The 27,849-nt window shown below is 44.9% G+C and overlaps 1 protein-coding gene across 1 annotated transcript in view; it reads left to right on the plus strand.

The window, feature by feature from the left end:
• Grip1 (glutamate receptor interacting protein 1) overlaps window positions 1-27,849 on the plus strand; it is a 383,638-nt gene that overhangs the window by 350,222 nt on the left and 5,567 nt on the right. Inside the window, exons 19-22 of the mRNA XM_032912970.1 lie at window positions 3,536-3,692; window positions 4,183-4,294; window positions 4,408-4,452; window positions 8,787-9,020. Of these exons, the coding sequence (XP_032768861.1) occupies window positions 3,536-3,692; window positions 4,183-4,294; window positions 4,408-4,452; window positions 8,787-9,020 (548 nt within the window). The remainder of the gene's footprint in view (window positions 1-3,535; window positions 3,693-4,182; window positions 4,295-4,407; window positions 4,453-8,786; window positions 9,021-27,849) is intronic.

Here is a 27,849-nt window from a genome sequence, read left to right on the forward strand (position 1 = left end):
ACGTATAGTTTCTTACAATTCCTTTTATTCAAATTTTCAATTGAAACGTGATGTGTGGGAGTTGTGGAGATGCCTTCGTTGGTAATGCAGCTTCCGCACCGGCGTAGGCGGAGTTAGGCTCTCTCCACTTACATCAGAACAAACACGACCGTCACGGACACCCCAGCACTGGGGAGGAAGAGGCAGAGGGATTCCTAGGACTTTGGATCCCGCCAGTTGCCAGTTAATAAGCTCCGGGTTTGATAAGAAGTCCTGCCTAATAATAATAATAATAATAATAATAATAATAATAACAATAATAATAATAAATAGGTGGAGAACATTTAAGATAAACACCAGACATAAATTCCTGGTACACAGACATGCACACTTATGTGCAAGCACAGACACACACCCAATACACATACACAAACACATGAGCTTGTACAGAGTAGCTCCACATGCAGGTGCATCTGAATTTCATGTACCGGCATAGCCACGCAATTAAAAACAAGGTTTAATTATATTTCTGCGGTCATTTTTCAGACACATGAGCCCACTGCAACAGTTTCAGTCTGACCCCAGTGATTGTTCTTCAGAAATTATCTTCTCGCCTCCTAAACACAGGCTTGCTTTTACTAGTCTAATTAATTTTCTCCACGTTAAATCATGGTATTGGCGTCTGCCTGCGTCAGTTCAAGATTGAGTTCAGTTGCTTATAAATGAAAACCAAAACGATTGCATTTAAGCAAGTGGGGTGTATTGTCTCACAGTGCAGTCCAGAGCCTGGTGGGGGCAGGTGGCACCTTCTTGGCATCAGGAGCCACCCATCTTACTGTTCCTATGCACTAGCGTCTCTGCTGTGTCTTCCCGTCACCACAGCCATTATCACACAGACTCCATCAAGTCTGGAGCATCTCGCCCACATTCTCACTTAACTCTTTCTCTGAGTGTCTAATGTCATAGTTCTGTCAGTGTTCTTTAGAAAAACCAAATATAGTCATAGACTCTTTTAAAAAATCCAACGCAGCTCAAATACTCTCTCGATGGTTCTCTGATGTCACAAGTTAAGGTCAAAGGCCTTCAATTTCCAAACCTTGTACCTGGGCTCCTCTTACAGCACGGTTTACTCCTTTATGTCCCAGATTCTTCATTATTCTCTAAGCAGGTTTGGGTCCCCAGTACAATACCTTGAAAATGATTATTGCTTTGCATATGTTAATCCACCGTGTGTGTGTGTGTGTGTGTGTGTGTGTGTGTGCGTGTGTGTATGTGTGTGTGTGCTCATGCGTGTGTGCTCACGTGCATGTGCTTGCACGTGTGCAGACAAGTACCCACATTCATGCTCCTGCAAAGTTAAGTGCTCATGCTAGAGGATCTATGTCTAACCTCCAGCCAGAATCAGGGAACTTTTTCTCCTCTTGAACCAAGCTGTTCTAACAGTGATATGACTTCAGTTTTAAAGACATAGGTATATTGAAACTGATATATAACTCCTCTGTATTTAGGGATCTATGCTTCTAAATATTTCTGCTATATCTTCTTGGCCCTTTTATCTTTGGGGTCATTTCTTGTCCCAGCTACCAGTGAACCAGCTGTTTTGCTTGTATTGTTACATCTGGAACAAGAGTTGTAAGGATCTGGGCTGGAGAGATGGCTCAGCGGTTAAGAGCACTGACTGCTCTTCCAGAGGTCCTGAGTTCAAATCCCAGCAACCACATGGTGGGTCACAACCATCTGTAATGAGATCTGATGCCCTCTTCTGGTATGTCTGAAGACAGCTACAGTGTATATAATAAATAAGTAAGCTTTTTTTTTTTCTTAATGAGTTCTAAGGTTTCTTCAGAGAAGTCTCTTGGCCACGGAATGGTCAGGGCACCTCATAGGTTATACCTAGCTTACCACGCAGCCCAGCAGCAGTGGGAGAGAACCAGCAGAGACAGCAGTGAATCCAGAGATTGTCCCAAGCTAGTCGGTCAATTGACTGGCCTTCCTCCCACAGGGAGGAACACATGTATTAGTCACAGAAACCAGAGCATCTCCTTGGGAGTAGAGAGAATGCACTGATGGGTTTGGAGGTAGAAAAGACCCATTATGACTATGCCTTCGCCCTTCCTCTTTCCAGCTGGTCAACACTGTCTTCACAGCACTTAACCCTAATAAGTGTTGACATCCTAACTTCACACTTGCATTTGGCTGTCCTTGGGCACCTTTTATGACCCAGGTTCTATCCCCCAAATGGTGAAAATAGGGCCCAATGCTGCTTTATGCTGAATTCCTTAAAATAAAATTCCTTAAATACAGTAAGATACCTATCTGGTATTAAGCTCTCTCTCTCTCTCTCTCTCTCTCTCTCTCTCTCTCTCTCTCTCCCTCCCACCCTCCCTCCCTCCCTCCCTCCTCTGTGTGTGTGTGTGTGTGTGTGTGTGTGTGTGTGTGTGTGTGTGTGTGTGTACAGCCTGAGGAAACAGACTAAGAAATGTGTGATAATTGTGGTCTAAGCTGTGGACTCCGACCTATTTCTCAGTTGAACCCAAAAATATACTGAAAAACTACATATTCCATCACATATTTTTCTTTTCTTTTTTCTTTTTTTTTTGGAGCTGGGCCTTGTGCTTGCTAGGCAAGCGCTCTACCACTGAACTAAATCCCCAACCCTCCATCACATATTTAAAGTTACATTCTAAATGTTTTCCTCAAAATACTTGTGAAGAATGTAATTTGTTGTAAATACCCTTTAAATCTATTACTGTCAAAAATCTTGGATCTGTAGACTTAACTCACATTCAAGAGTGATATCTGTTACATAACCTAATTATTCCCTAATCCCCCACTGCCTCTCCCTTCAAGCTTATCAGACTTAACCCCCTGTCAGAAAAGTCAGTCTTTGTTTTGCAATTCGGATAAGATAGCCATGTTCAAGCCACCTCACTCTGACATCTTCCTTACTTCTGACTTTCAGAGAGAGACAGAGAGGTGGAGAGGAAACATAAAGGGGTAAATGCCTTGTTCTGAGTCTGCAGTGCTCAACGATGACCCAGTCTCCAAGTGCCCTTCTCATAGGAGCTAGGGTCTCTCAATGTATCCCTGGATTTGGTGGCACCCTGGAGGGTTTAAATTGGATGAGAAATGAGTCTTCTTGTTAAAACATAGTGGAATGGTTATGGAAGAAGAGTCGAGAAGTGAGAACTGGTAGCCCCAGAGCTCTGACCTTCGTCATCCAAGGCAGTTTGGGGAAGATGGGGGTCAGGGGGTATCAACTGTGAATGGAAGCCCCAGGAAGGCTTAGGTACTGGAAACTGCTATTCAAAACCTTTAGTGTTGTATTTTAATTACAAATAATTAGGACCAAAGCCGGCTGTGAAGAAAGCTCTCTCAGAACAGCGAAAGGTCCCATTGAGCGCTCTCAGAGCAGTGATACAGGAAAGGTCCCACTGTGCACTTGCAATTGTTTCTGCTGCCACTGCCATCCAAGCCCTTGCTGTCCAGTGACACCACATCTCTGTAGATGAGAAAATCCTCGGGGCCCAACTCTAACTCCTTGCTTCTGTTTCAGGCACGACTTTTCAGACTTCAGGGTACAATTTCAACACCTATGACTGGAGAAGTCCGAAGCAAAGAGCCAGCCTGTCCCCGGTCCCCAAGCCTCGAAGCCAGACATACCCAGATGTGGGCCTGAGTAATGAAGACTGGGACCGGTCCACAGCCAGTGGGTATGGTTGCACCCCTACTGCTGCCCCATCCAGGGTGACTTCCGGGTCTCAGAGGGAGGAGTCCCACAACGGACAGCTCTTATTAGCATTGAGTTTATGAAGTAATCCACTTTGGCGGTCCATGTCAACCACATAGAAAGTTTCCAAAATGCGTGCTGCCCAGGGAGTGCGGGGTAGCACCAGGCAGCTGTGCAGGTCCCCAGGGTAGCACTAGGGGAAGTCAGCTTCTAAGAGCCATGTCTTCTCTCTGTCTCCATATGGAGCCCAGGCTAACCCGAAACAATTCCATTGGACACAGACTCCTAAGTGTTGAGAATTCCAGGTGTCTGCCACCAGTCCCAGACAAAAGAACCATACAGTGTGTGTGTGTGTGTGTGTGTGTGTGTGTGTGTGTGTGTGTGTGTGTGTGTGTGTGTGTCTATATGTGCACGTGCGCATGCGTACATGCATTTGTCTGTTTTCCTTAACCCAGACTGTTTCTTGCTGGCAGCTTCGCCGGGGCTTCTGACAGTGCAGATGCTGAACAAGAGGAAAACTTCTGGTCTCAAGCATTGGAGGACCTGGAGACCTGTGGCCAGTCGGGAATCCTGAGAGAGCTCGAGGTAGCCCCGGTCCCACTGCTTATCTTGACTGTCCCAACATTCCTTTGTTTTGGTCCTTTTACGTTTGCTTTGATCACAGCAGTTCATTTAAAAGCTTTAACCCCTTTCCACAGGAGAAAGCTGACAGGCGTGTGTCATTGAGAAACATGACCCTCTTGGTAGCTACCTTTTCTGTTTCTACTTTTGCTTGTGAAGCCGCCTTCCCCGCCCTTGCCTTCCGGACAGCAGTTTGATTTTATACAATGCAGTTCTTACTGACTTGTGGCTTCCGCCATTGCTCCCCTGCTAACCCTGACTGTACCTGTTTCCCACCAAATCGCTAAGGAGCTAGCCCAGTCCCCCAACAGTGGTGCATTTCATCCTCTTAGCTGCTTTAGAAAGGTTTCTTTGGCATGTTTTCATTTGTACCTGGTATAGAAATTAATTTAATCGTTACGAGGAACATAAGAGGAAATACAATTATGTTGTGCTCTGCCCTTAAGTTGATAATCAAGCCGCTGCTTTAAAAAGGGCCAGTCTATTTGATAAGCGGGCGGAAATCTTACTCCATGCCTCGTGCTGTCCACTGAAACCTTAATTCCATGTTAACGTCACCTGAGTCTGAGGAGGAACTCGGAACTGTGGGCGGTTCCTTAAACCAAGCTATGAATCTGCTGGCAGTATTCAGACTTAGTCTGGGACGGCCCGGAATGTTTCCTTTTATGTTCTTTCCAAGTTTCCAAGCTGTAAACTGTAAAGTGGTGAAAGTCTCACTTTTGTTTGATGTCATATGAGGTCCCTGAGTCACTCTAAGGAATGCGAATGGCCCAGCCGGGGGGAACCTTGCGATTCTAAAAACGGTTACTCTTCTTTATGTTATTTTGCTTCTCGGTTGCATGTGTGGATATCTTATGTGATTCTAATGTCTGTGGATCTGCAAAGAAAAATCTAAAGGGAAACAGCAGTTTGAATTTATAGACACCGTAGTATTACCTGGCATGAATTTTGGCTTCAGAGCACAGTTAAAGGACTTGGGCGTGGAAGATGCGAGCCACTGAATTCTCTTTATTGTTTTAAATTCAATTCTCAAACAGAGCACACTTCTTAAGGGCCAGCTGGTTTATTTAAACTTGTACCACCCCTTCGTGCATAGAATGTCAAGGGTCAGGCTGCATAAGGTACACAATTCAAGATGCAGGAGCAGTGCCCTCACCTCGTTTACGTTGCCTCCCATGTCCTTCCCGTTTTGATGTATTTCTGTCGTGGAACTCTCTCTTCCTATAGCTTCTCTTACATTGGGTACATTGAAGGTGCTGTAAAAGAAACAGGATGATCCCAGGACGTTGCCTGGAAACAGAGTCATCTCATGAAAGCAAGGGCCGGAAGTGTGTCACATCAGCCTACAAGCACCTCCTCTGGGTTTTAGGTGGTGTAGCCTCCAAAATTACAAACCCAGAAAGGAAAAGGGGCTGGGCCAAAGGGAAGACACATTCTCAGCTAGGAGGAGTGCTCAACAAGTTCACAGATTGGAGTCATATTTGCACTAGTATCACAGAAACTTCACTCGTTGAAATGAGTTCTGCTCTCGTGTTGGTTTTCTGTTGAGGCTACAATTCTGCCGATGAAATTTACCTTCACCACCAAACATTAAAGCAAACTGTGGAGTTCATAAATATGGATTAGCTAAAATTATGGTGATTGAAAGGAGAATTTACTTTAATCATTTTCATTATTGCAAGTAATAATTTAGGTCCAACTTCACCACTGTAAAAAAAAAAAAATGTGTAGCTTTCCCTGAGGTTAAAAACCCACACTAAGACCTCAAACGGTTTTTGGCCTCTCTTACCAGTGGTTGCTTACAAAAACCATAGAAATTGCTGGAGGATGGAGGTGAGCACCTTCAATCCCAGCAGACAGAGCTCTGTGTTTGAGGCCAGCCTGGTTTGCAGAGTAAGTTCCAGGGTAGCCAGGGCTAAATAAGAAAAACCCCGTCTCAAAAAAAAAAAAAAAAAAAAGAAATTAAAATGATTTTTTAAAAAAGGAATTATAGTGATCTAATACGTAACTAATAATTAATAGAGAACCTAAAGGGGCTGGAGAGATGGCTTACTGGTTAAGAGCACTGGCTGTTCTTCCAAAGGACCCAGGTTCAAACCCCAGCACCCACATGGCATTTCATGACTGTCTATAACTCCAGTTCCAGGACCCAACACTCTCACACAGACATACATGGAGGCAGAATACAGATGCAAATACAATAGAGAACCTGGTGTTTAATAAATGCAATAAAAACCAAGTACTGAGTTTAACGTTTCTTAATTAATGGTACTTGAACTTTCTTTAAGATGAAAGTTTAACCAAGTGTCTGGATGATATTTGTACTTAAACTTTTATAATCCTTTTTAGATGCTATTCATTTGATTGAATTTCAGTTTAAATGAGCAATGCAGCCACAATTTGAAAACTTGGATAAGGAGCCTTTCTTGTGTCTCCTCCCCCCCACCAGACCCTGGTAAACCCGTTTTCAGTGTCTTCTCTGGCAGCTTAGCCAGAATCCCAGCCCTCAGGCTCAGTGAGTCTTTTACTTCCCACATGCTTCCGGTGGATCTCACAAAAAATTGAGAAGAAAAGATAGATTTAAAAAAACAGAAAAGTATTCTACAGAGGTAAGAATAACGGGTGGATGGTCACCATTGCAGGAAAAAATCACTGGGTGCTGTCAGTTATCACAGATTACACAGAGGCAATATCCGTAAGCACCATCAAGTGAAAGGTGTCCATGACACCAACACAGCTGACCATCAGGGAGGTGTCAATCAACCAGAAATCTATCAGAAATATACCGTTCTACACATGCCTACCACTGCTTAAGTATTAAAGTATTATTTAAAGGGGGAAGTTTCAGGTGACGAGAGAAGCCACAGAGCCTGTTGGCCAAGGAATAAGATTGCAACCAGATTTGTGGGGTATCCATACTAGACTCTTACCAAATGTCAGAACCTACCCGTGGGCCTCTTCTCCCCCTGTCTATTGGGAAGGAGTGAGACATATAACACCTATTTACAGAGTAATAAGCAATACCATATATGTAGCATTCGGCGGTCAGCAAGGACTTATCAGCAGCTAGAAATCCCATCCTCAAAAGCATCCGTGACCTATGTGGTCCAGTCAGAACCTGTTTGTTGATTCTGTTTCTCTTTGAGAGAGGTGGTAGAGTCATGTATATGTATGTCAATACTTGGCAACTACTTTCTTAGAGGTGCACATAAACCGAACGTCAACGGAGAGTTGTCAACTCTTACAGAGGCAACAGATAAAAATGCAGCTCACTTTGCAGCATTCCCTCCAATGAATAGCTGCCCGCAGTGCCCTTGGTTCAATTACTCTATGTATGACCTTGAGCAAGTAAAATTCTTTGTGCTCCAGTCTCTTTCTATAAAGTGGGACAGACGAAGTGCCTACCTTACAGACTCATGAGCTTAAATTAGTGAACCTATTCAAGGAGCCCAACCAATCAAAAGCTATAGTTGCTTATGGCTTTTGCAACTATGTTTTCAGGCATGTTTACCGGTGAAACATTTATGTATATAAGCATCATCTAAGGACCATAGAGCTGGCCACCATCTTGTTTTTAGAATCTTGGCGTCCTCTAACTTGAGTACTGTCCATTGGCATCACAATATGCCACTTTCAAGTCCTTTGTCCCTCCAGCTCTGAGATTCAGTCATCTGGAATATCCCTGGCTTATTATTCAAGGGATATATTTGAAACTGAATAAACTGCCCTTTGACCCGGTGAAATCAAATTCAAGTTTCATAGATTTTGAGCACATGGTTGAATCCGATGTGAAAGGGTAATTTTTAAAAAGCCTTCCTGAGAGTAGAACACAAAGGTGTTTCTAAGAAACACCGTCTGTGCCGTGAACTGTAGGAGCCAAAATCCTGATGAATATTAAAAGATGTGTCTATGCGCATCTTGGGCAGGTCACTGGGCCAGAAGATGCTCTTGACAGTGCCAGGCAGGCCGTGTTAGGAGAACCCTTTGCCTCTATATCAGTAATCTCATTCCGCCCTACGGTTTGCTTCTGTTGGAGCCAGAGGAAGGATTACAGACAGCAGCAGCCTAGACTCCACTGTGAAGCTCTCCGGCCATGTCTATCAGAAGCACGTGAATCCCAGCTCTTATGGGAAGTTGCTGCTTCAAATCCAGTTCACAGTAAACTAATGTTGGAGCTTTTCAACAAGCCTCAAACATTGCTAGGGGTGGTATTTGATTAAATAAACCCAGGGGCTTAAACACTTCCATTGGATTCGAGATGCGCATTATAAATGTAACTGCAAACCATGTTCCAGACCCTCACAGTTCAGACAGTGCGTCCATTCTCCAGCCTTTAGCTATGCCCTGAAGACACCGTATTTTGACTGGGCAGAAGGAGAGTTGTGCTTCATGTTGAGCGAGCAAATCTTTTCCTTACCCATGGTTTAATTGTCTCTGAAAATTGTCGATGCCACAGGCAACAATCATGTCGGGGAGCACTATGAGTTTGAATCATGAGGCTCCAACGGCTCGCAGTCAGCTGGGGCGACAGGCCAGCTTCCAGGAACGGAGCAATTCGAGGCCACACTATAGCCAAACGACTCGCAGCAACACTCTGCCCTCGGATGTGGGCAGAAAGTCTGTGACCCTGCGGAAAATGAAGCAAGAAATCAAGGAGATTATGTCCCCAACTCCCGTGGAGCTTCACAAGGTCAGTAGACCCCTCCGTCCTCCCCTGTTGTCTGATGTAGCAGCCACTATGCGTGGCAGTGATGCATTGATTCAGGCTCAGCAGTAACTTCTCCTGTGGGCTTGGTGAAAGAGAAAACCCACAGTTGAAAGGCAAAGCTTCAGAGACTTATGTCGTGAGACGTGTCCCCTGGGAGGATTATCCTGGAAAGCGGGGAAGATTGATTTTTTTTTTTTCAGGCGTATGTGTTTTATCAAAAAAGCGGTCAGAATCTCAAAAAAAAAAAAAAAAAAAAAAAAAAAAACGTGAGATTCCAGTGTTAGGTGGAGATTTGATGAATGAGTCTGTTCTCGTTGGAACGTGGAAGGACTTCCTAGGCGTCTTTTGTTCATCACTTCACTGGCAAGAGGCTTACAACTTGTTGAGAAACGGGCTTACTATTCAATTATATACCGACACTAGACATGAAACTTTCTTCAAAGCATTAGACTTCCCAGTGCAGTGTGAACCCTGGTTATGTGGGCTCCCTGTTGGACTACGGAGAAAACTTGCTCTCACACTTTGTCACACTTCAGAGCCACACACAGAGTTGAAGTGAGGCATATGTATACATGGCAACTATGGCAAGTCCCAGGCCAACATAAGCAGTCATAGGAAGGTTTAGTCAGCTACAACAGTACTTTATTCTTGCAACTCCAACCTTGTTTTTCATGAGAACCAAGACCCTCCCTGTCATTAATAATCTACTAACAGAATTTCACTCAAAGGAGCACATAAGTGTCAGGTTGAAAGGAACTAACAGGTCACGACTCCCTTTTCCTATAATGATTCTAATGTCCCTAACCAGCCTGTGAAACATAGTCGTTTGGTAGTTGACAGTTTATGATGGAGCGGGGAAAGATACCACCGTGAGTTTCGCTCTAATCCTGGTCCTTTATTTTACATCCATCCACGGACACATGTGTATACTGTACATTCATTCCCTTAAAGGATGTACTATCCATTTGTGGGGAGATGAGAAACCAGTGGTAAGACATCTAGGAAACAGTAGGGGAACACTGGGATCAGTACAACAATGGCAGCTAGCCTGGGCAGCCCTAGAGTGCAGAAGGTGGCACTTCATCCACTCTAAAGGAATTGGGAAAAGTTTTCCTAGACATTTGGCATTGACTGTGTGAGGAGGTGGAAGGTGGAGAGGCACCCAGGCACAGAAAGAACCATGTGCAAAGGAAACACCATGGTGTGTTTCAGAAGTAAAAGTATCCTAATATGACTAGGGTTCTTTGCACTAAGAGAGTTTCAGAAAAGCAAAGATGCTTCAGGCATTGAGCCCCATTACACAATTTAGCTTGTTTGTTTGTTTGTCCTGGATACATCTGCTTGGTAACACATATCCTACCTCACAGGTTGACTTATACCGTCACGCCATAGGAAATCCCATAGCCATCAAATTGCAAAGGCTACATGGTCAATGTTAAGTCTGCTGTGCCAAGAAGAAACCCATCCTCCTAGTTTCCTTTGGGGGTGTGCGAATGCTTCCTTCCCCCTTCTCTCAGTTTCTACCCAGGTTGAGAAAATCATGCTTGTTTACCGCCCCTCCTTTAGCCTCAGAAAAATGATACCATCATGCACTGGGTCCCAACTGAATTCTGTCTGCTGCATATTTTAGCCCTCACAGTAGACATTTTTTAGTAGTCACTTATTATCATTCATAAGATAAGTTTCAGAAATTGTCTTCTTGTTGTCATTCTTCTTTCTGGAATGAAGCTATTTCCTTAAAGACAGTTGCTTATGACCCAGGAACATAAACACCCTGTCTCCCTATGCTTCCTGAACTGAAAGTAGTCAGCAAAAATAATGACACAAGCTGAAAAAAAAATTAGCTGAAAAAAATATTAGCGGGGCTCTGCTGAAATACAGATCTTATTTAAAAGGAGAACTCTATCTCACACTTAAATCTAACCGATGGCAGCGGGTAGACCAGTTGGCACATTTGTGCACCAGTGTGTGAATGGTGGTTCATGAGATCATGAGCACAAATGGGCCACCACAGCCTGATAGATGTCATGTGGCTTTCCCCCACACCATTTCAGTCATTTCCCCTAAATATGGTTCTAAGTACATTTCTCTCGTAGATTTTCTCTCTTCCAAACTGACCCCCAACAAAATGAGGCGCTCAGAAACTAAGTGGTGCTTAAGATGAAAGCCTCTTAAAGCACTTAGTTAAGAGGGGGCCTGTGGGCACATGCTTCAGGGTTCTCTAGGAAGCATCTGGCAATGTCTCAGATACCTTCAGCTAAATTTGATTACCCTGATAAGCCATCAATGTGTTTGCTGCTTAGCGCACTTCAAGGGTTGAGAAGGAAATGGTCAGTCATCAACCAAAGAGACTGACCTCACCCTTGACCGTGCCTATGTCTCAGGTGTTTGCATCTTTGGGCATCTGACATGGTGGGAAATCGTGCTGACATGTTAATTTAGTTCATTTTCATTGCTGTGATGGAACGTCTGATGGACATGGATTGTGGAAAGAAAGATTGAGTTTTGTTCATGGATTCAGAGAATGCAGCCCATTTCAGGAAGTGTGGCACGTCTGAGAAGCTCTCTTTATGTCTTGGACCAGAAAGCAGAGAACCATTCTGGAACTGGAATCAGCCAGTGATAATATGCTCTTTAAAACCCATTCCCACCAACCAGCTTTCTCTAGTTAGGCACCACCTTCTAAAGTTTCCACAGTCTCCCAACATTCTACCGACATTTGGGGCCAATCATTTGTGGTCTGCATTCTGGGCTCCAGCTGTAGTTCCACATTCTCTGCTTAGGGTGTGCAGACACTTCTGCACACTGGGCTTGAAGTCTGAATTGGAGACTGGAATGGGTAGAGTTCTGCAGGATCCCAGGTCTGGCTGAGAGTGAATGCTGGGAGCAAGAGGGTTGCAGGTGGTGCTTTTCTGAGGAGCTTAATGTTACAGCTCTTTTAGGCAAAGGCTTTCTCTGACAATCTTCAATGAAACAACTCTCTAAGAGGATATTAGCTTGTGTATGTTTGTTTGTTGGGGTGGATTTGCATGCATATACTTTATTCAGGGTGAACCAAAGGTTATATAGTTTGAGGAAGAAGATGAGAATATCCATGGTGAGCAAAGGTCATTGGAAGGCTAAGGCACCAAGATGCTTCATTAGCATGGGAAAGCATTTCAGGGATCTCAGGTACAAGACCACATTCCTCAGGTGAGGTCTCAGACACCTCCCTCCCCAGAGAAGAGGAAGCCCTCCTGACAAAGTGAGTCTACCATTTTTGTACTAAGGGCCAATTTGCTGCTAAGGTCTATCAAGTTAAGCAACAGGGTTTCCCCCTGACAATCATTCAGCTGGTCATGTTGTGAGGATATTCTAACATTGATAGAATAGAGTTAATCTCCCCTCTGAATTTACCTGCTTGTCATTAAGCCTTTGTCATAAACTTGTAGGGCCATGAAATGGGGCTACAGAAGTAGAAAAGTTCTTCCCTTCTTAGGTTTGAAGGTATTGAAGCTAGAATACCAAGCAGAGTCTGAACAAAGGTGGATTTTCAGTCCCCAAAAGGTTACGCAGAGGAATTTCTACTGTGCAGTAGATCAGAGATCAGAGTGACCATAGTACGTGACATGAATGTCTCTAAGCTTGCTTGCTGTTGCTTTTCTGTTTCAGTCTTTCTGATGGTGGTTTGCCACTGGGCTAAAGTTTGGACCCATTCATGTTCATGTTATCCTTCTCACTAAAGGTTAAATCAAGAGAGGATGAATGGATAAAAATTAATGAGAACTCTATGTCATTGTAAGAAACACAAGGAAAGTCAAAAGCTCAAGCCCTCTGTCTCCTGGGGGCAGGCCACTAACATCACCTCATACAGAAGAAAGTGTTAGCTTGTCAGTTAGTTTCTTGACTGCTGCAGTGGCCAATCCTGATGGAATTGAGAGATGCCTATGATCTTAATAAATATACCTGTGGGTGTTTCAAAGACATTTCCATTACATAATGACAGCTCTGGCTTAGATGATGTTATAATCCGTTCATAGGTTCAAAAGTTGAATAAGTTATTGGTAGGTGGTAGGACCATGGAAGGGGAAGCCTAGTTAAATGAAAGAGATGTGTCTTGGAAGGGCACATCTTATCCTGACATTTCTTTTACTTTTGAGATAGATAGGTACATAGCCCATGTTGGCCTCAGACTCATCATGTAGCCTTAAACATCTGACTTTTCTGCTTCTACTCTATGAATGCTCAGATTACAAGGGTGTGTCAGCATTCCTGGTTTTCTGTGGTGCTAGGGACCAGACTGTGGCCTCCATGCATGGTAGGCAAGCACACTACCAAACTGAGCTCATCTCCTGCCTTGTGTCAACTCTGTATGCTCTGTATCTGGTCTCTGGCAACCATGATGGTCAGCCTCACTGCAGACTCAGAATCAACATGTCCCCAAAGACTCCATAGGTAGAAACTGACTCAGTAAATTGAAATCCATCCTGCCTTAAGTTGGCCAGGATGGCATGAAATCATGTCTCAATTTGCTCTCCTTCCGTTATTTACTCCCTACTGTCTACATTCCCCCCCCTCCCCACATCCTTCAGTCCTTTGGAAAAGTCTGTTATTCATCCACTATGGCCTCATTGCTGTTAGGGTCTTCTCTGGCTTAACTATACATTGTCCATATTCATTGATGAAGGCAAACCCATGAGCCACCATTCCCAATATGTAGGGAAAAAAGACATGCAGACTTCCTTTCCTGGCTCTGTACAGGTGGGAAGACACCAGAGCTGGAGTGCTTTGGTGCTCAGTGTGATGGTGTGGCAAACAGTGGATCTACTGTGGACTCCTGTTCCTCCATCTTTCTCAATGCCAGAGCGTATTGAGTTCCTAAATTCAGTGCATGCTGCCTTCCTATTTATGAATGAATGAATCCAAAGTTTCCAGCACAGAAGACACTGACATTTTGCTGGTTTTGTTCCTTAAGTACCAATTGCACTGAACTAATTCCAAGAGTTCAAACCACAGTTGGAAGAGCGAAACTTTAGATAGTTGTTTGGGTTATAGATGAGAGATGACCCACCAAGTGCTTGTGAAAATACAGGATCTCTGTGCTTTCAGGGACCCTGGGTCAGGAACACCTACATTTTAGCAACATCAGTGAATTCTCTTGAAGTCTGAAGATTGAGAGTCATGGACAGGAGTCTTGCTAGTTCTAGATATGATTCTGTTTTAATGGAGTCACAGACACAGAATGGTGGATGGGGAGAGGAAGGGAGACTACACTTCAGGCCCTGGAGCTTCCGTATTTTATCTTTAAAATGAGTTCTGTTTTCTGCTGCAGCTTATCACAAACTCTTTGTAGATAAGGGACGTACAATCTTAGCTATGTTTCATTGATAACCGTCCTCCTTCCCCTTTAGAATCTTAAGCTTCTTTTGGTGGCCACTTGATCTATTTCTGGGATGAATCACAGCTTCACTTCCATGCACACCTTCAGGCACCAAAAATAAAAGCTCTTTGGCAAGATGACAAGTTCCCCGCATTCAGCCCAGTTGAACTTTAAAAATGATTTCCTATTGACAGTCCCTGGTGCCCTGCCGTGCCGGATTTCCAACAGAATTAAGTATAGGACTTAATTGTATGCCATTATTTATATATGTCTTTTGACAGAAGGATTCTTATAATAATTTTTCAGGGGTTTATTATTATTATTATTATTATTATTATTATCATTATCATTATTATTCAAGGCTTTGAGGGCTCAGCACCAGAACATGAGTCACTCCTAGGAAACTCCAGAGCCTCAGCTGTTCCCCCAGCCAAGGTCACCATGCATTGGCAGCCTGGGAGGTGTCAGCCGAAAGCCAGTTCCATGAAGCTGCTTTACTCCTTGGACAGAGGGCTGAGGTTGACACCAGATTCTTTTGTAACCCTGCCCCCTAGTTAGGAATGGGCACGGCCCTCGGAAGAAAACTGAAAGGCAAATATCTCACTCTTGCACATGCCTCTTTGTTCACTAAATCTGTGAAGTCACCGTGGTAGACTACAGGAGTCTGCATGCCAGGCACAGACCTCCGAACCGTGCCAGCGTGGGACTGCCTGCAGCAGAGATCACGGGAAGCTAAAAGCGGCTCCATCGGTGTGTGAACTCAGAATGTGATCTGTAGCTCTGCTTTGCTGGGCTTCTTTTTCTTCCGAAGTAGAGGGAATATGAGTCTGGGTTTCCTCACTTCAAAGAGAGGGAGCAGGACCACCTGGTAGCAGGGGAGGGAGCCCTCATAGCACACACTCGCCCACACACATAGCACACACACATAGCACACACACACAGCGTACAGTCTTACTTCGGGTCTCCTTAGCTGTCCAAACTCGAGCAAGTGCCACGAGCCCTGCCGCCAGTAAGCAAAGCCAGGAGACTGTGTTCACCCAGAGAAATGAAGGCTCCCCCGCCTGTCACTGTGTCAGCCTGGCAGTCAGATTATCCCCTGTGATGCCAAGGGCAGACAACAGTGTGGACACTGTTGGGGGAACATTGATTAGGAGAACAAGGAACAGAGTTTGGGGTGCACATTCCAATTAAACAATGTCCCCCGCCATCCTCGAAATGCATGCTCTCTATTGCTTTCCCATGGTCGTGGTTCTTCTATCCTTTGAAACATTATAAACAGCAACAACAAATTTTGTGAGAGAAAAAAGGCTCACGTTTTAAAACTCCTTTTTTATTTACTTCAGTGACAAAGAATGACAGGAATGACAAAGCTCGTTCAAAGAGCAATCAAGAGGTGTCTTTACCAGTCAGTGGCATAAGGAGTCTCAGACGGCATCACTATGCCCAGGGACTGTCTTTGCCATGCTGTCTTTGCCATGCTGTCTGTTCCAAAAGGCAACTCAGAAGTCCCCTGCACTTTAGCGAGACAGAGCCCACTTGGTGTCTTGTCATGTTTTGTGAACTGTCCACCTCTACAGTCCAAGAAAGGCTGATATCCCTCATCTCATATGACCTTCAGTGGTCCTGTGAGACAAGCTTTCGAGACGGTGTGCCTTGTTGCTATTTTTTATGTTCTCTATGCCTTCTGTCATGAATCCGACTCCCTAACGTCCCTGTATGTCTCTGTTATGATTGATTAGTGTGTTGTAGAGTTTTATATCATCGATAGAGTGTTGGTTTAAAATTCTGGGTTCCCTAAAGGTCAGTCCTGCTTCGCCGGTGTCCACGCGCTAGGAGAAGAGCACTCTGTACCTTCCCTCATACAGCTTTGCCATATCTCTTATCCAGCAGTATTATGGTCCTTAAAGGCATATCACTCTAGCATATCACTCTAGCATATCACTAGAGCATATCACTCTAGCATATCACTCGAGCATATCACTCTAGCATATCACTCTAGCATATCACTAGAGCATATCACTCTAGCATATCACTAGAGCATATCACTCTAGCATATCACTAGAGCATATCACTCTAGCATATCACTAGAGCATATCACTAGAGCATATCACTAGAGCATATCACTCTAGCATATCACTCTAGCATATCACTCTAGCATATCACTAGAGCATATCACTAGAGCATATCACTAGAGCATATCACTAGAGCATATCACTAGAGCATATCATAGAGCATATCACTAGAGCATATCACTATATCCCAAGGCTTAGGTTTTTCTCTCTTTTAAGATAGGACTTGATGAGCCTTCCTTGTCTGAGGCACTATGCAATGTCAGTTTCCAGGACCCCATCAAAATGAGGAAATAAAATCAAGACAATTGGTGCTTTGCTCAGTAGGACCCTGGTCAGTTCCAACTTGTCACCCCGCCCCCCATGAATGACAGTAACCTTAGACTCTAATTCTCACATGTGCCTCTGACAAGAGCTGACAATCCATCCCTGAAACAAAGAGGCCCATGTGGGTCTACAAGGAATTAGACATCTTTAACCAGGACAGGAATTGGAAAAGGTTCAGAGCTAGAGAAGCCAGGATGGAGTGATAGGAGAACTAGGAAGTAGAGGCTGAGTGTGGAGTGCCAATGCCCTGAAGTAACATCAGGCATTTCTGAGAAAGGACACCAGGAATAGGCGCCCATGTACACAGCCTGTTCTTCTAGGCCAGCTATTCAGAAGCAACAGAGGGAAGAAGAAAGGCCCGAGACATGGCAGCCCATTACTAGGTGAGCATCAACTCCCGTGGCTGGCGTTGAACTCTCTGTTTTCTGTGAAATAAATGCATTATTCAGGTGCTCTGAAGTCGTCTAGGAAAATGGTTGTTAATACACCTCAGTTCTTCAGAAGGGCCACCCTCCTCCCAGGACTAAGCCCTCCAGGACCAAGTCAGCCTAGAGCCAGCATCCTGGGTCCTGATCTCACAGCCCAGCCCTCTTGATCCTCAGCCCTCAGTGCCACAGGCTGCCAGGGAGCAGCAGGAGGCACTCTGAGGAGCAGCTGGCCTTTTTCCTCCTCTGCCAAGGGTTCTCCCCTGACAGAAGCAGCAGCTGTCTTTCCGACCCAATTTGTTTGGAAACCTGGGGGTTTCTAGGGACATGCTTCCTCTTGAGCTAAAGAACTGGCTGGGAAGATGGAGTCTTATGTTTTATTTTATTTTATTTTACTTTCTCCAAGATCTCCAGGTAAGGTAGCCCCATCCTCAAACCTGGCATTGCTGGAAATGCCTTGCTTAAAGGAACACAGCTGCCCCCAGTAGGGTCTGCCAGAAGTAATCCCAAGTGCTTGCTGGCTTCCAAGGACATCAGCATCATTGTTGGGAACAAGGTGCTGCTTCGATTGAAACAAACGACTGAGCTCTAAGGAGGCTGTCAGGGCTTAGAAACTGCTTCCAGGGTGGCTGTCATTTACTGAGACTTACCCAAGGTGCTGCACTCAGTTGCTCTTGAAAGGGGAGGAGTCAATCAGCTCTGGTTAAAGCATCAGTTAGCTTTCTGATCTCCACCTGTGGATACAGTTCAGACAAGCAGGTAGTCCAGCTTAAAAATGTAAAACAGATTTGAACTTGAATCTCGGTGGCCTTGCTACCCGCTGCCATAGCTCCGGTTCAGGCTTTAGACTTTGAAGCGACCGCGTGACGTCACAGAATCGGGCCGATCTCCATTGAACTGTATGTATCGCTGTTCACGGCTTTGTTTCAAGAGGTACCTTGGCTCTTTTAGAACAGAAACGCCTTGCAAAAGTGTTGATGCCTCAGTTTCCCCTGAGGCCTTTCCTGAATAGAGATTCTACAAGATAGACCGTACTCACGTGGGCCGGAAGAGAATGCAAAAACCAGCTTCAAGAGGGCCATCTTCGAAGAGCAGGAGGATTTTGTGTGATGTTCCGGGAGACCACAAGAGGGCGCAAAGGAGAAGCCGCACAGCAAACGCTATACAAGACTCATCTTCTGTTTGTTAGGCTGTGGAAAAGGAATAAAGGCTGCCTAGGCAGCGAGAAGATTCTATATCCAAACAGAAATCATGATTTGGTAGAAGACACCCAGCAAATGAGGTCAGATATTCCAGTATTGGATCCTGGCGTGTTTGCATTAGATCAAAACAAGTCATTCCATCAACGTCTTCAAGGCTTTGTGACCTTATTAGAAGAAAAGATGATTTTCTTGTACAGCATTGTGGGACGATCAGAGGTAATCATATGGAAGAAAGTGCCTGGATACGGCTCTGTCTGTGTGTGGAGGATATGTGACTAAAACCTCAAAATCCTTAGAAAAGGTGGGGGCCTGGAAATAAATCAAAAGTTGGCACTAGCTATCTCCAGGCAAGCAGAGCTGCAAGGTATGAGTTACTGTGGCTACTCTGAGAGCAGCCAGACTGTGTTTCCCATTAGTATTTTATAAATTTCTGGGGCTTTTTAATGTAAATCTAAAATAATTAACTTCGTCTGTGTTAATCTACTACTCGTAAGCAATTTCCGAGGAAAGGATACAGCTGGGGATTAAAATTCAGTATCTTCTAACCTCTGGACATCCTTCCACAGGAACCTCTATTTCTATTTTAGGGGAGTCAGTAGCCCCTCATCCTGGACACTTGACCATCGAGATGCATCCAGGGAAAGTAAAAGGGCTTGGCCAGGAACCAGGACTCAGAGGCTTGTGAGCTAATTCACCTTCAGTGCTCTAGTTAACGGGTTGGCACTGGAAGTTTTGGGGTGTCCATAGGTGTTTAGCGCTTAGTCAGTGTTCTATCGCTGTGAAGAGACACCATAACCACCGCAAGTTGACAAGGGAAAGCATTAGTCTGGGACTTGGTTGTTTGCAGGTTCAGACGTCCATTGTCATTGTGTTGGGACAGACATGGACACACCGACAGACGTGGTGCTGGAGGCACAGTTGAGAGCTCTACATCTGGATCCACGGGCAGCAGGAAGAGAGACTCTGGGCTTGGAATGGGATTTTTGAAACCTCAAAGCCCATCCTCAATGACACACTTCCTGCAACAAAGCCACACCTTCTAATCCTTTCAAATAGTGCCACTCCCTGGTGACCAAGTATTCAATGTATGGGTCTTTGGGGGCCTTTCTCATTCAATCCATCACACGCCCCTCCCAGGTTCTGCTCTAGAGAGCGGAAACCTAAGAGTCACAAGTCAATTGAGCAGAGAAAAATCTCATAGCTCCAGGTACGCTCTCCAAATGCAAGGGTTCTGTAACAAGCCTCAGCCGTAACTAAAGCGGACTTCCTAATCTCCATGGCGAGCTTAAGCTTGTCTCATCCAGAGTAACCCAGGACAGATGCTGATTTCCTCAGCCAATCAGGGAGCCCGAAGTGAGGCACAGTGTAGCAAGTAACATAGACCAGCTAAAAAGCACACACTGCTGGGGCTATGGTGCCTCCACAGGAATGCTACCCGCCTCACAGAGCATGTGGCTCAAAGAAGAAACTGAGTAAGAGATAAAAGACCCACAGAGCCAAGGAGCAGCACACAAGCAGGCAGCTCAGGAGTAGAGATTTCGCCTACCATTAAACAGGCCCACGGATGGCCAATCTGTCAACACTCTACTGACAGTTTGCCTTCTCCCCTCTCCTACCTCCTCCCTTTTCTCCTCTTGAGAATGAAATGTAGAAACTTCCCTTCTAGTCAAAAATTGGGGATTGATAGCTAATTCCAGACGAGGGACAAGAAACATTCAAGGGGCATCTGCAGTAACTCGTACTAGAAAACACAGATCCTATCTGTACAAATGGGTCCTGGGGAAAGGACCATGGGTTAACATGAAGAACACCCGGCCTTTTCGAAATGCAAATGCGTGTGTCTGAGCATCCAAAAGAATACCGAACCACACTTGCTCAACGAATATGGAACGCTCCACAGGACCAAGTAATTTTCTGTTCCGAAATTGAATTAGCATTCATTCTGCCTTTCGTGTACCAACTGCGTTAATCAGACAATGCTAGTTGAAGAACAAATTCGGTTCTTACAAAGTAATTCGAGCTAATAAGAAGAGTGGCAGGCCCAGGAGAAGGTTACCCTTTCAACCTCGATGGAATTAATGATTCAGAGGCAGCTGTCTGTCGGTGAACTATGAGACTGGACGTGATGGGGCTGTGTGATGTCATAGGACGCTCCATTGCACCTATGGTCTGTTCATGATTCCCACCTACCAGACACCAGAGCTAACTGCCATTTAATGAGATGTTGAAATAGAAGACTGTTCTACAGGCTAGAGGGTGCCACCTCGGCAACGTAGTTCACAGCTTCCCCATCCCCTCCATGTGTTCACTTTTTGTAGTTTCGGTTGCCTTTGGCCAACTGTAGCTCGAAGGTCTTAAATGGAAAACTCAAAAAAAAAAGAGAGAGAGAGAGAGAGAGAGAGAGAGAGAGAGAGCGTTTCAGATTGTTAAGTTTGCGCCCTACTCAGCAGCATGAGGACATCTCATGCCCTCCCACTTGAGATGTGGGTTCTCCCATTTCCCAGAGTATTCAGACCCCAAACTCGTCTTGCCCGTTAGTGACTTAGTCATCTCTGGCAGCTGATCCTGGTCAGTAACTTAGCACACGAAAGAGAGCACCAAGAAATTGCCCCCACCGGATTGGCCTGTGGATGTGCCTGTGGTACATTTTCTCCATTGATCATTGATGTAGGAGGGGCCTGGGCTACATAAGAAAGGGAGCTGGACAGGAGCCTGGGAGCAAGATAGTAGCAGAGTTCGGCCTTGCTCTCTGCTTTGGTGCCAGACTCCAGGCCCCTGCCTTCAGTTCCTCTCTTGGATTCCCTCAATCATGGATGCGATGGTTTGCATATGCTTGACCCAGGGAGTGGCACTATTTGGAGGTGTGGCCTTGTTGGAGTAGGTGTGTCACCGAGGGCTTTAAGACCCTAATCCTAGCTGCCTGGGAGCCAGTATTCTACTAGCAGCCTCAGATGAAGATGTAGAACTCTCAGCTCTGCCTGTACCATGCCTGCCTGGATGCTGCCATGCTCCTGCCTCAACAATAATGGACTGAACCTCTGAATCTGTAAGCCAACCCCAATTAAATGCTGTCCTTACAAGAGTTGCCTGGGTCATGGTGTCTGCTCACAGCAGTAAACCCTAAGACAATTGTCTATAACTTATAATACAAATCAACCATCATATCAGAATCAATCAGACCAATCGTGAGGGTATCTGTGTGCTTGTGGATAGCATTTGATGCTCTCCCTGTGTGGTTTCAGGCATCCACAGGATCTTGGAATGAAGTCCCTTCCTGAATTAGGGGGCTACTGTAGCACTAGGGAACAGGGATGGGCATGTGCCCCAGACAAGAGGAAATAAAGAGCCCAACCCAGAGGTAGTGAATGGCCCTTCATGAGATCCTGATGATCTAATAAGCTTTCCTGGACTGAGAAAGATAGCTCAGTGGCCATGCAAATGTGAGGACCTGAGTTCAAATCTAAAGCCAAGTATGTTAATCCTCCTGTTCCTACCGGTAGGTGGGTAGCAGGAAGGAGGCTCCCTGGAAGCTCATGGGTCAGGTATCCTGATAAACACAGCATCAATCCAGGTCAGAAACAAGGTTGGACCAGGTAGATAAGAGCTAGCAAGCAATGTAGTCCTCTGACCTGTGCTTATGCCTGAGTTATATCACATTCATAGTCACACAGAGAAGCATGTGCACACACACACACACACACACACACACACACACACACACACACACATATATTAAAAAATGCTTTTGAGACAATGAGGGAAATTATAAACTAAGTACAGCACTGGAAAACAAGTAATAAAGGCCAATTGTATCAGTGAATTAATAATAGTCAGGGTCGCTATAAAACCAGATGTTTCTGTCCTATGTGTGCTCCATCTAGTTTCCTATAGCAGGTATAGTTTTTATTTGTAGTAATTGACACCTGCTACTTGCATGCTTCTGGCGGTACTGTTACAACAATTTGATACACATATTCAATGTGTGATGATCAAATCAAGATATTTAAGCATTGCTCTCTCCTCAACATTATTTCTGTGTGAGGGGAAACTTCGGACTCTTCCAATTCTTTTGAAATGTCCAATGCATTGCTGTAGCCTCTCCACAGAACTCGGGAAGTCATTGGCCCTGTCTGTTGTTTGTTTTATGCATTGGTGACTGATTGCTGATTTCAAACCTCAGCTGTTGTACTAGAATAAACATGACGCTGTGCATATTTTATATGATAATTTCATTAGCATTAGGACTGTAGAATAACTGAGTCATAGACGCAAGACCAGGGGTGGCTTCTTTACCCTTTTTTGCTCCCAAGTACAATAGGGTATTTCTATGTCTCTAGCCCACTTTAATTCTCAAGTATATGACATGGAGACCTAGTAAATGTATTAACAAGCTACAGGCACTGTGCTGGGCAGATCCTCATCTATTCTAACGCTCTATGGCTACTACCTCCCAGCCATGTGGTCCTTTACCTGCGATCTGATTTCTTCCCCTGTGTCTCCTTGTGACTCCCCTGATGACCTGACTGTGGTGAATCCTCCTGGTCCTTATCCTCTTCATCTCTTCTCTGCCTTTCTTTTCGCTTGGGATTCCCTGATTGGGATCAGAAGTCCTGCCCTCTTCTCTTCTGCCCAGCTATAGGCTGAATCAGCTCTTTATTAACCAACCAGGTGATGGGAAAGAATTTTTACATCACTGAGATAGGAGATGCTCCAGATACCATGACAACGCCAATGTCCAGACCACAACCATAGCAATCAACATCTGAATACACAGCGCACAAAACCATCCCCCAGCACAGAGCTCTACTTCTACCTTCTGAGGAGCTTTCCTAGTGATAGCTACCATGGCTGAAGTGATTTACTTACCCCCAGCAATGTGCAGTGGGCGCCCCTTTTCTGCACATCCCTGACATCATTTCCTTTCCATCTTCAGTGATGATGACCTTTCTAACAGGGTGCTATGTCTCATCCTGCTTTTAGCTTGCATCGCCAGAGACTGGTGATGGCGCACATTCTTCCCAACGCTCGTTAGCCGTGTCTTTACTTGAGAACTATCAGTTCAAAGAAAATGATCAGCTCTTTAGAGACAGATACCAAAGTCTGGTATTTGTCTAAAAGTACTATCCCGAAGAATTAGAAAAGAAAGCGACTGAAGTCAATGTAGCTCGTGACAGTAGCGGCCATTCTCTGGCATCTTTACCTTACAAGACACGTCATGGTGTTTTTATTATTGCGATAGAATAACATTTCTCCCTTCTCTGTCCTCCCTCCAAACCTCTCCATTCTCCTTCAAATTCATGGCCTCATTCATTGTTATTTCATGCAGATAGAGAGAGAAGATGGATATATAGCTATAGATATCCCTGTTGTTTTTTATTTTGTTTGGTTTTTGATTGTTTGGTTGGTTGGTTGGTTGGTTGGTGGTTTGTTGGTCAGTTGGTTGTTGGTGGTTGGTTAGTTGGTTGGTTGGTTGGTTGGTTGGTTGGTTGGGTTGGTTGGTTGGTGGTTGGTGGGTTGGTTGGTTGGTTGGTGGTTGGTTGGTTGGTTGGTTGGTTGGTGGTTGGTTGTTGGTTGGTTGGTTGGTTGGTGGTTGGTTGGTTGGTGGTTGGTTGGTTGGTTAGTTGGTGGTTGGTTGGTTGGTTAGTTGGTTGGTGGTTGGTTGGTTGGTTGGTTGGTTGGTTGGTGGGTGGTTGGTTGGTGGTTGGTTGGTTGGTTGGTTGGTGGTTGGTTGGTTGGTGGTTGGTTGGTGGTTGGTGGTTGGTTGGTTGGTTTTTGGTTGGTTGGTGGGTTGGTTGGTGGGTTGGTTGGTTGGTGGTTGGTGGGTTGGTTGGTTGGTGGGTTGGTTGGTGGGTGGTTGGTTGGTGGTTGGTTGGTTGGTTAGTTGGTGGTTGGTTGGTGGTTGGTTGGTGGTTGGTTGGTTGGTTGGTGGTTGGTTGGTTGGTTGGTTGGTGGTTGGTTGGTTGGTTGGTTAGTGGTTAGTTGGTGGTTGATTGGTTGGTTGGTTTGTTTTGACACAAGGTTTCTATGTGTAGCCCTAGCTGTCCTGGAGTTCACTCTGTAGATCAGGGTAGCCTCAAACTCACAGAGATTATGCTAGCCTCAGTTTCCCAAGTACCTTGGTTAAAGGCATGTACCATCACCACCCAGTGTATATATTCTTAAATATAACCTATTCTCTATATAATGTTACTGGTGTATGTTTTCATGGGCAGCCAATTGCTGTACTCTTCCCTGGGGAAGGCCACCTCTCGCCACCCCAGCTCTCCTCAGTTGCCTGTGTAGAGTTGAGGCCTTGTGGGCTTTTGCAAATCTATTTTGTCATGCCCACAAAGTGTCACCAGCATGACTGCCCAAATGTGAACTGATATTTTACTATTTTAAAAGCTGTTCTCCCAGGGCTTGAGGAGGTGGCTTACTGGGTAAGAGCACTCAAGGCTCTTCCATAGGATCCAAGTTCAATTCCCTGCACCCACACAGCAGCTCACAATCATCTATAACTCCAGTTCCTAGGTGTCTTACACTCTTTTTATGCTTCCGCAGACACCAGGGACTCACATGATGCCCATTCATTCAAACATGCAAAGTACTCATGCACATAAAACAAAGTGAAACTTTAGAAAAAAAGTTAGTTTTCTCTAATAAATGAGTGCAGATATCACCCATGTTATGGCCTGGGGCAAAAACACAATTACAAAAAGTCCTAAATATTTTTTAGTTTGTTTGTTTAGATTTGCAGGGGAGGGTTTTGGTTTTGGCAGTGTTGGGATGGACCTTAGGACCTTGGGCAGCCTAAGTAACTACCACGATGCTACACCCACCCAGCCTGATGAGCATTTTAAAGAAATTTACATTAAATAAATCAGTATATGGTCAAGAAGTCAGAGCCTTGCAGTCAATGCTCTTTCTTTGAAGGAGTTCTCTGTTTGGTTTCTCTTTGACCTTGGGTAAGTCTCTGCCCCTCTTTGAGCTTCTGTCTAAAGTCTAAATGTCCTGCTACACACACACACAGACACACACACACACAGACACACACACAGACACACACACACAGACACACACACACACACACACACACACACACACACACACACACACTTAGTAGAGACCATAGCATCTTGTTCTCTGTTGAAACTTCAAGTCTCTCAGACGTTATAAGGATGACGTCCAGCTTCTGTTGACTGTGTACCTTCAGTTAGCGCCTCCTCACAGTCCAAAATCCCAAGGTCATCAGTTACCAGGTAGTTGCAGGCTGGCTTCAGTATCAAAGGTGTGTTCTCTAGTCAGGGCCACATAGTGTCACCAGTGAGCACCTTTCCTGTCCAGCCACACTGGCACTGGGCAGGCTTCCTGCAGAGCCCTGGAGGGCGGTCCTTTGAACCCAGTCAATCCCTCGCATTCTCACGTACATCCTCAGCCACAGCATGAGGAGTTAGCTATTCGTGAGTTATGTCAGAAGGAGCCCTTTCTGTGCAGCACAAGATGCTACCATGCGACAGGAGCTTGGTTAGAATTATGAGCTAGATCAGTGAACAAGAAGACAACTGCCTTTCTCAAAAAGGATGGCTCAGCACTGACTGCTCTTCCAGAGGTCCTGAGTTCAAATCCCAGCAACTACATGGTGACTCACAACTATCTGTAATGGGATCCGATGCCCTCTCCTGGTGTGCATGAAGACAGCTTACTTGTATTCATTAAAATAAATAAATCTTGAAAATAAAAAAAAAGTAAAAGTAAAAATTCAAACAAATATAAATGCCTTCACTGTAGCATCAGAATAAGCATTTTGGCTGCTGATAGAGTATGCTGGTTACACACTGGGTGTCTGAATTCTGATAGACCTGGTCCCACCACTTCTGACCTTTGTGTCATTCGGCAGACTGCGTTTCCTGTATAAGACTGAGTTTCCTTTCCTCTAAAATTACCATACCGGCAGAGCTGACTGATACATAGTATTGACCCAAGAAGCTTGTTTTTTTTTTTTTTTTTTTTTACATTTCTATCCAGTGAAAGAAAATCCCCAAACTGACCACTCTTGTATTTCCTTCAGTAGTACATACCTTTCTTCACTCAAATAACTGGATATAAAAAAATCTAAACGTGTTATAAAAGGTCAGGCTGTCTTGCTTGCCTTGTATAGCTCTGAGGGGCTTGTTTATTTCTACTATTTGACAGGAATGTGTGTGTGTGTGTGTGTGTGTGTGTGTGTGTGTGTGTGTGTGTGTAGTTTGTGAAGTAAGCCCAAATCCTTGTTGAAGTGTGGACAGTTTTTTGGAGGGCATCCAATAAACCTTAATAAAAACAGCATCCACCTCATAGCGCACATGACTGTGAAGTGCTGAATGAGAGAATTCAGTGTGTATTCCGTGGCCGTCTGACTCTCAGTTCTGTAGTCCAGTCCTATTCCAGGGCTCAGACCAATATGTAGAACACGCTCAGGGGTCCAGGAAACGTTTGGTCAGTGCACACATGCTTTGTTTACATAGTTTGCTCTTTGTACCTCAGACTGCCTCTTGCAGGTGACCAGATGAGAAGTGAGGCTGTGAAAAGCTATTGGGAAAGCTGCTCTCAGGTGCTGGGTGTCAACTGTACCATGGGATGGTAGACACCTTGAGCTGCTAAAACCCTTGGGCAAGTGATGCAGAAACAGCGAGGCCGAGTCCTCAAGTAATGTTTGTAATAGGAATCCTTAGAGGGGTTTTCGAAGGTGTTTTGTTGACGAGGCTCTATGGGGTGTCTCAGCCATACTCCAATTCAGAGGGAGAGAAGGGATGTGCAATAAGGTATTTAGCAGAGCACCAGGTTGGTGGGAGGCAGAAAAGGATTATTATTCAATATATTAGCAACTCCTGGCTTCTCTTAAACCTGGAGGCTACTCCAGGGAGATATTAGACAACCTGCCTTCTATGTCCTATACCTGATGACCATAATTTGAAAGAAGGAGGTCATGAGTCTGGGGAGGTGAGTGAGGGAGGGAGGGAGGGGGTAAAGATACTTGCTGTACAATCATGAGAACATGAGTTCAGATCTCCAGCACCCAGGTGTGGGGGTACAGGCTTGGAACCCCAGTATTGGTTAGGGAACAGGATGGCATAAGGGTTGACTTGAGACAAGGGAATCAATAGAGCTTGCTGGCCAGCCAGTCAGCCTTGCTGAAACATAGCAAGCTCCAGGGCTCATGAGAGACCCTGTCTCAGGAGAATAAGACTGAAAGTGATAGTAGAGCAGGGTATCAAAGTATCTGACATTGTCCTCTGGCCTACACACCTGTGCACACCAAACATGTACACGTATACGCACTACACTATGCACATACTTTTTTTTTAAAGGAAGAGGTACAATAACCAAAAAAAAAAAAAATGAAGACATGACTCTTCTCTTCCTTTGTCAGCTCAGGATCAGACTTTACAGATTCCAAGCATGTTCTTGGAG

Source organism: Rattus rattus, chromosome 1 (assembly GCF_011064425.1).
Source record: "Rattus rattus isolate New Zealand chromosome 1, Rrattus_CSIRO_v1, whole genome shotgun sequence".
In the NCBI taxonomy this organism is placed as follows: domain Eukaryota; kingdom Metazoa; phylum Chordata; class Mammalia; order Rodentia; family Muridae; genus Rattus; species Rattus rattus.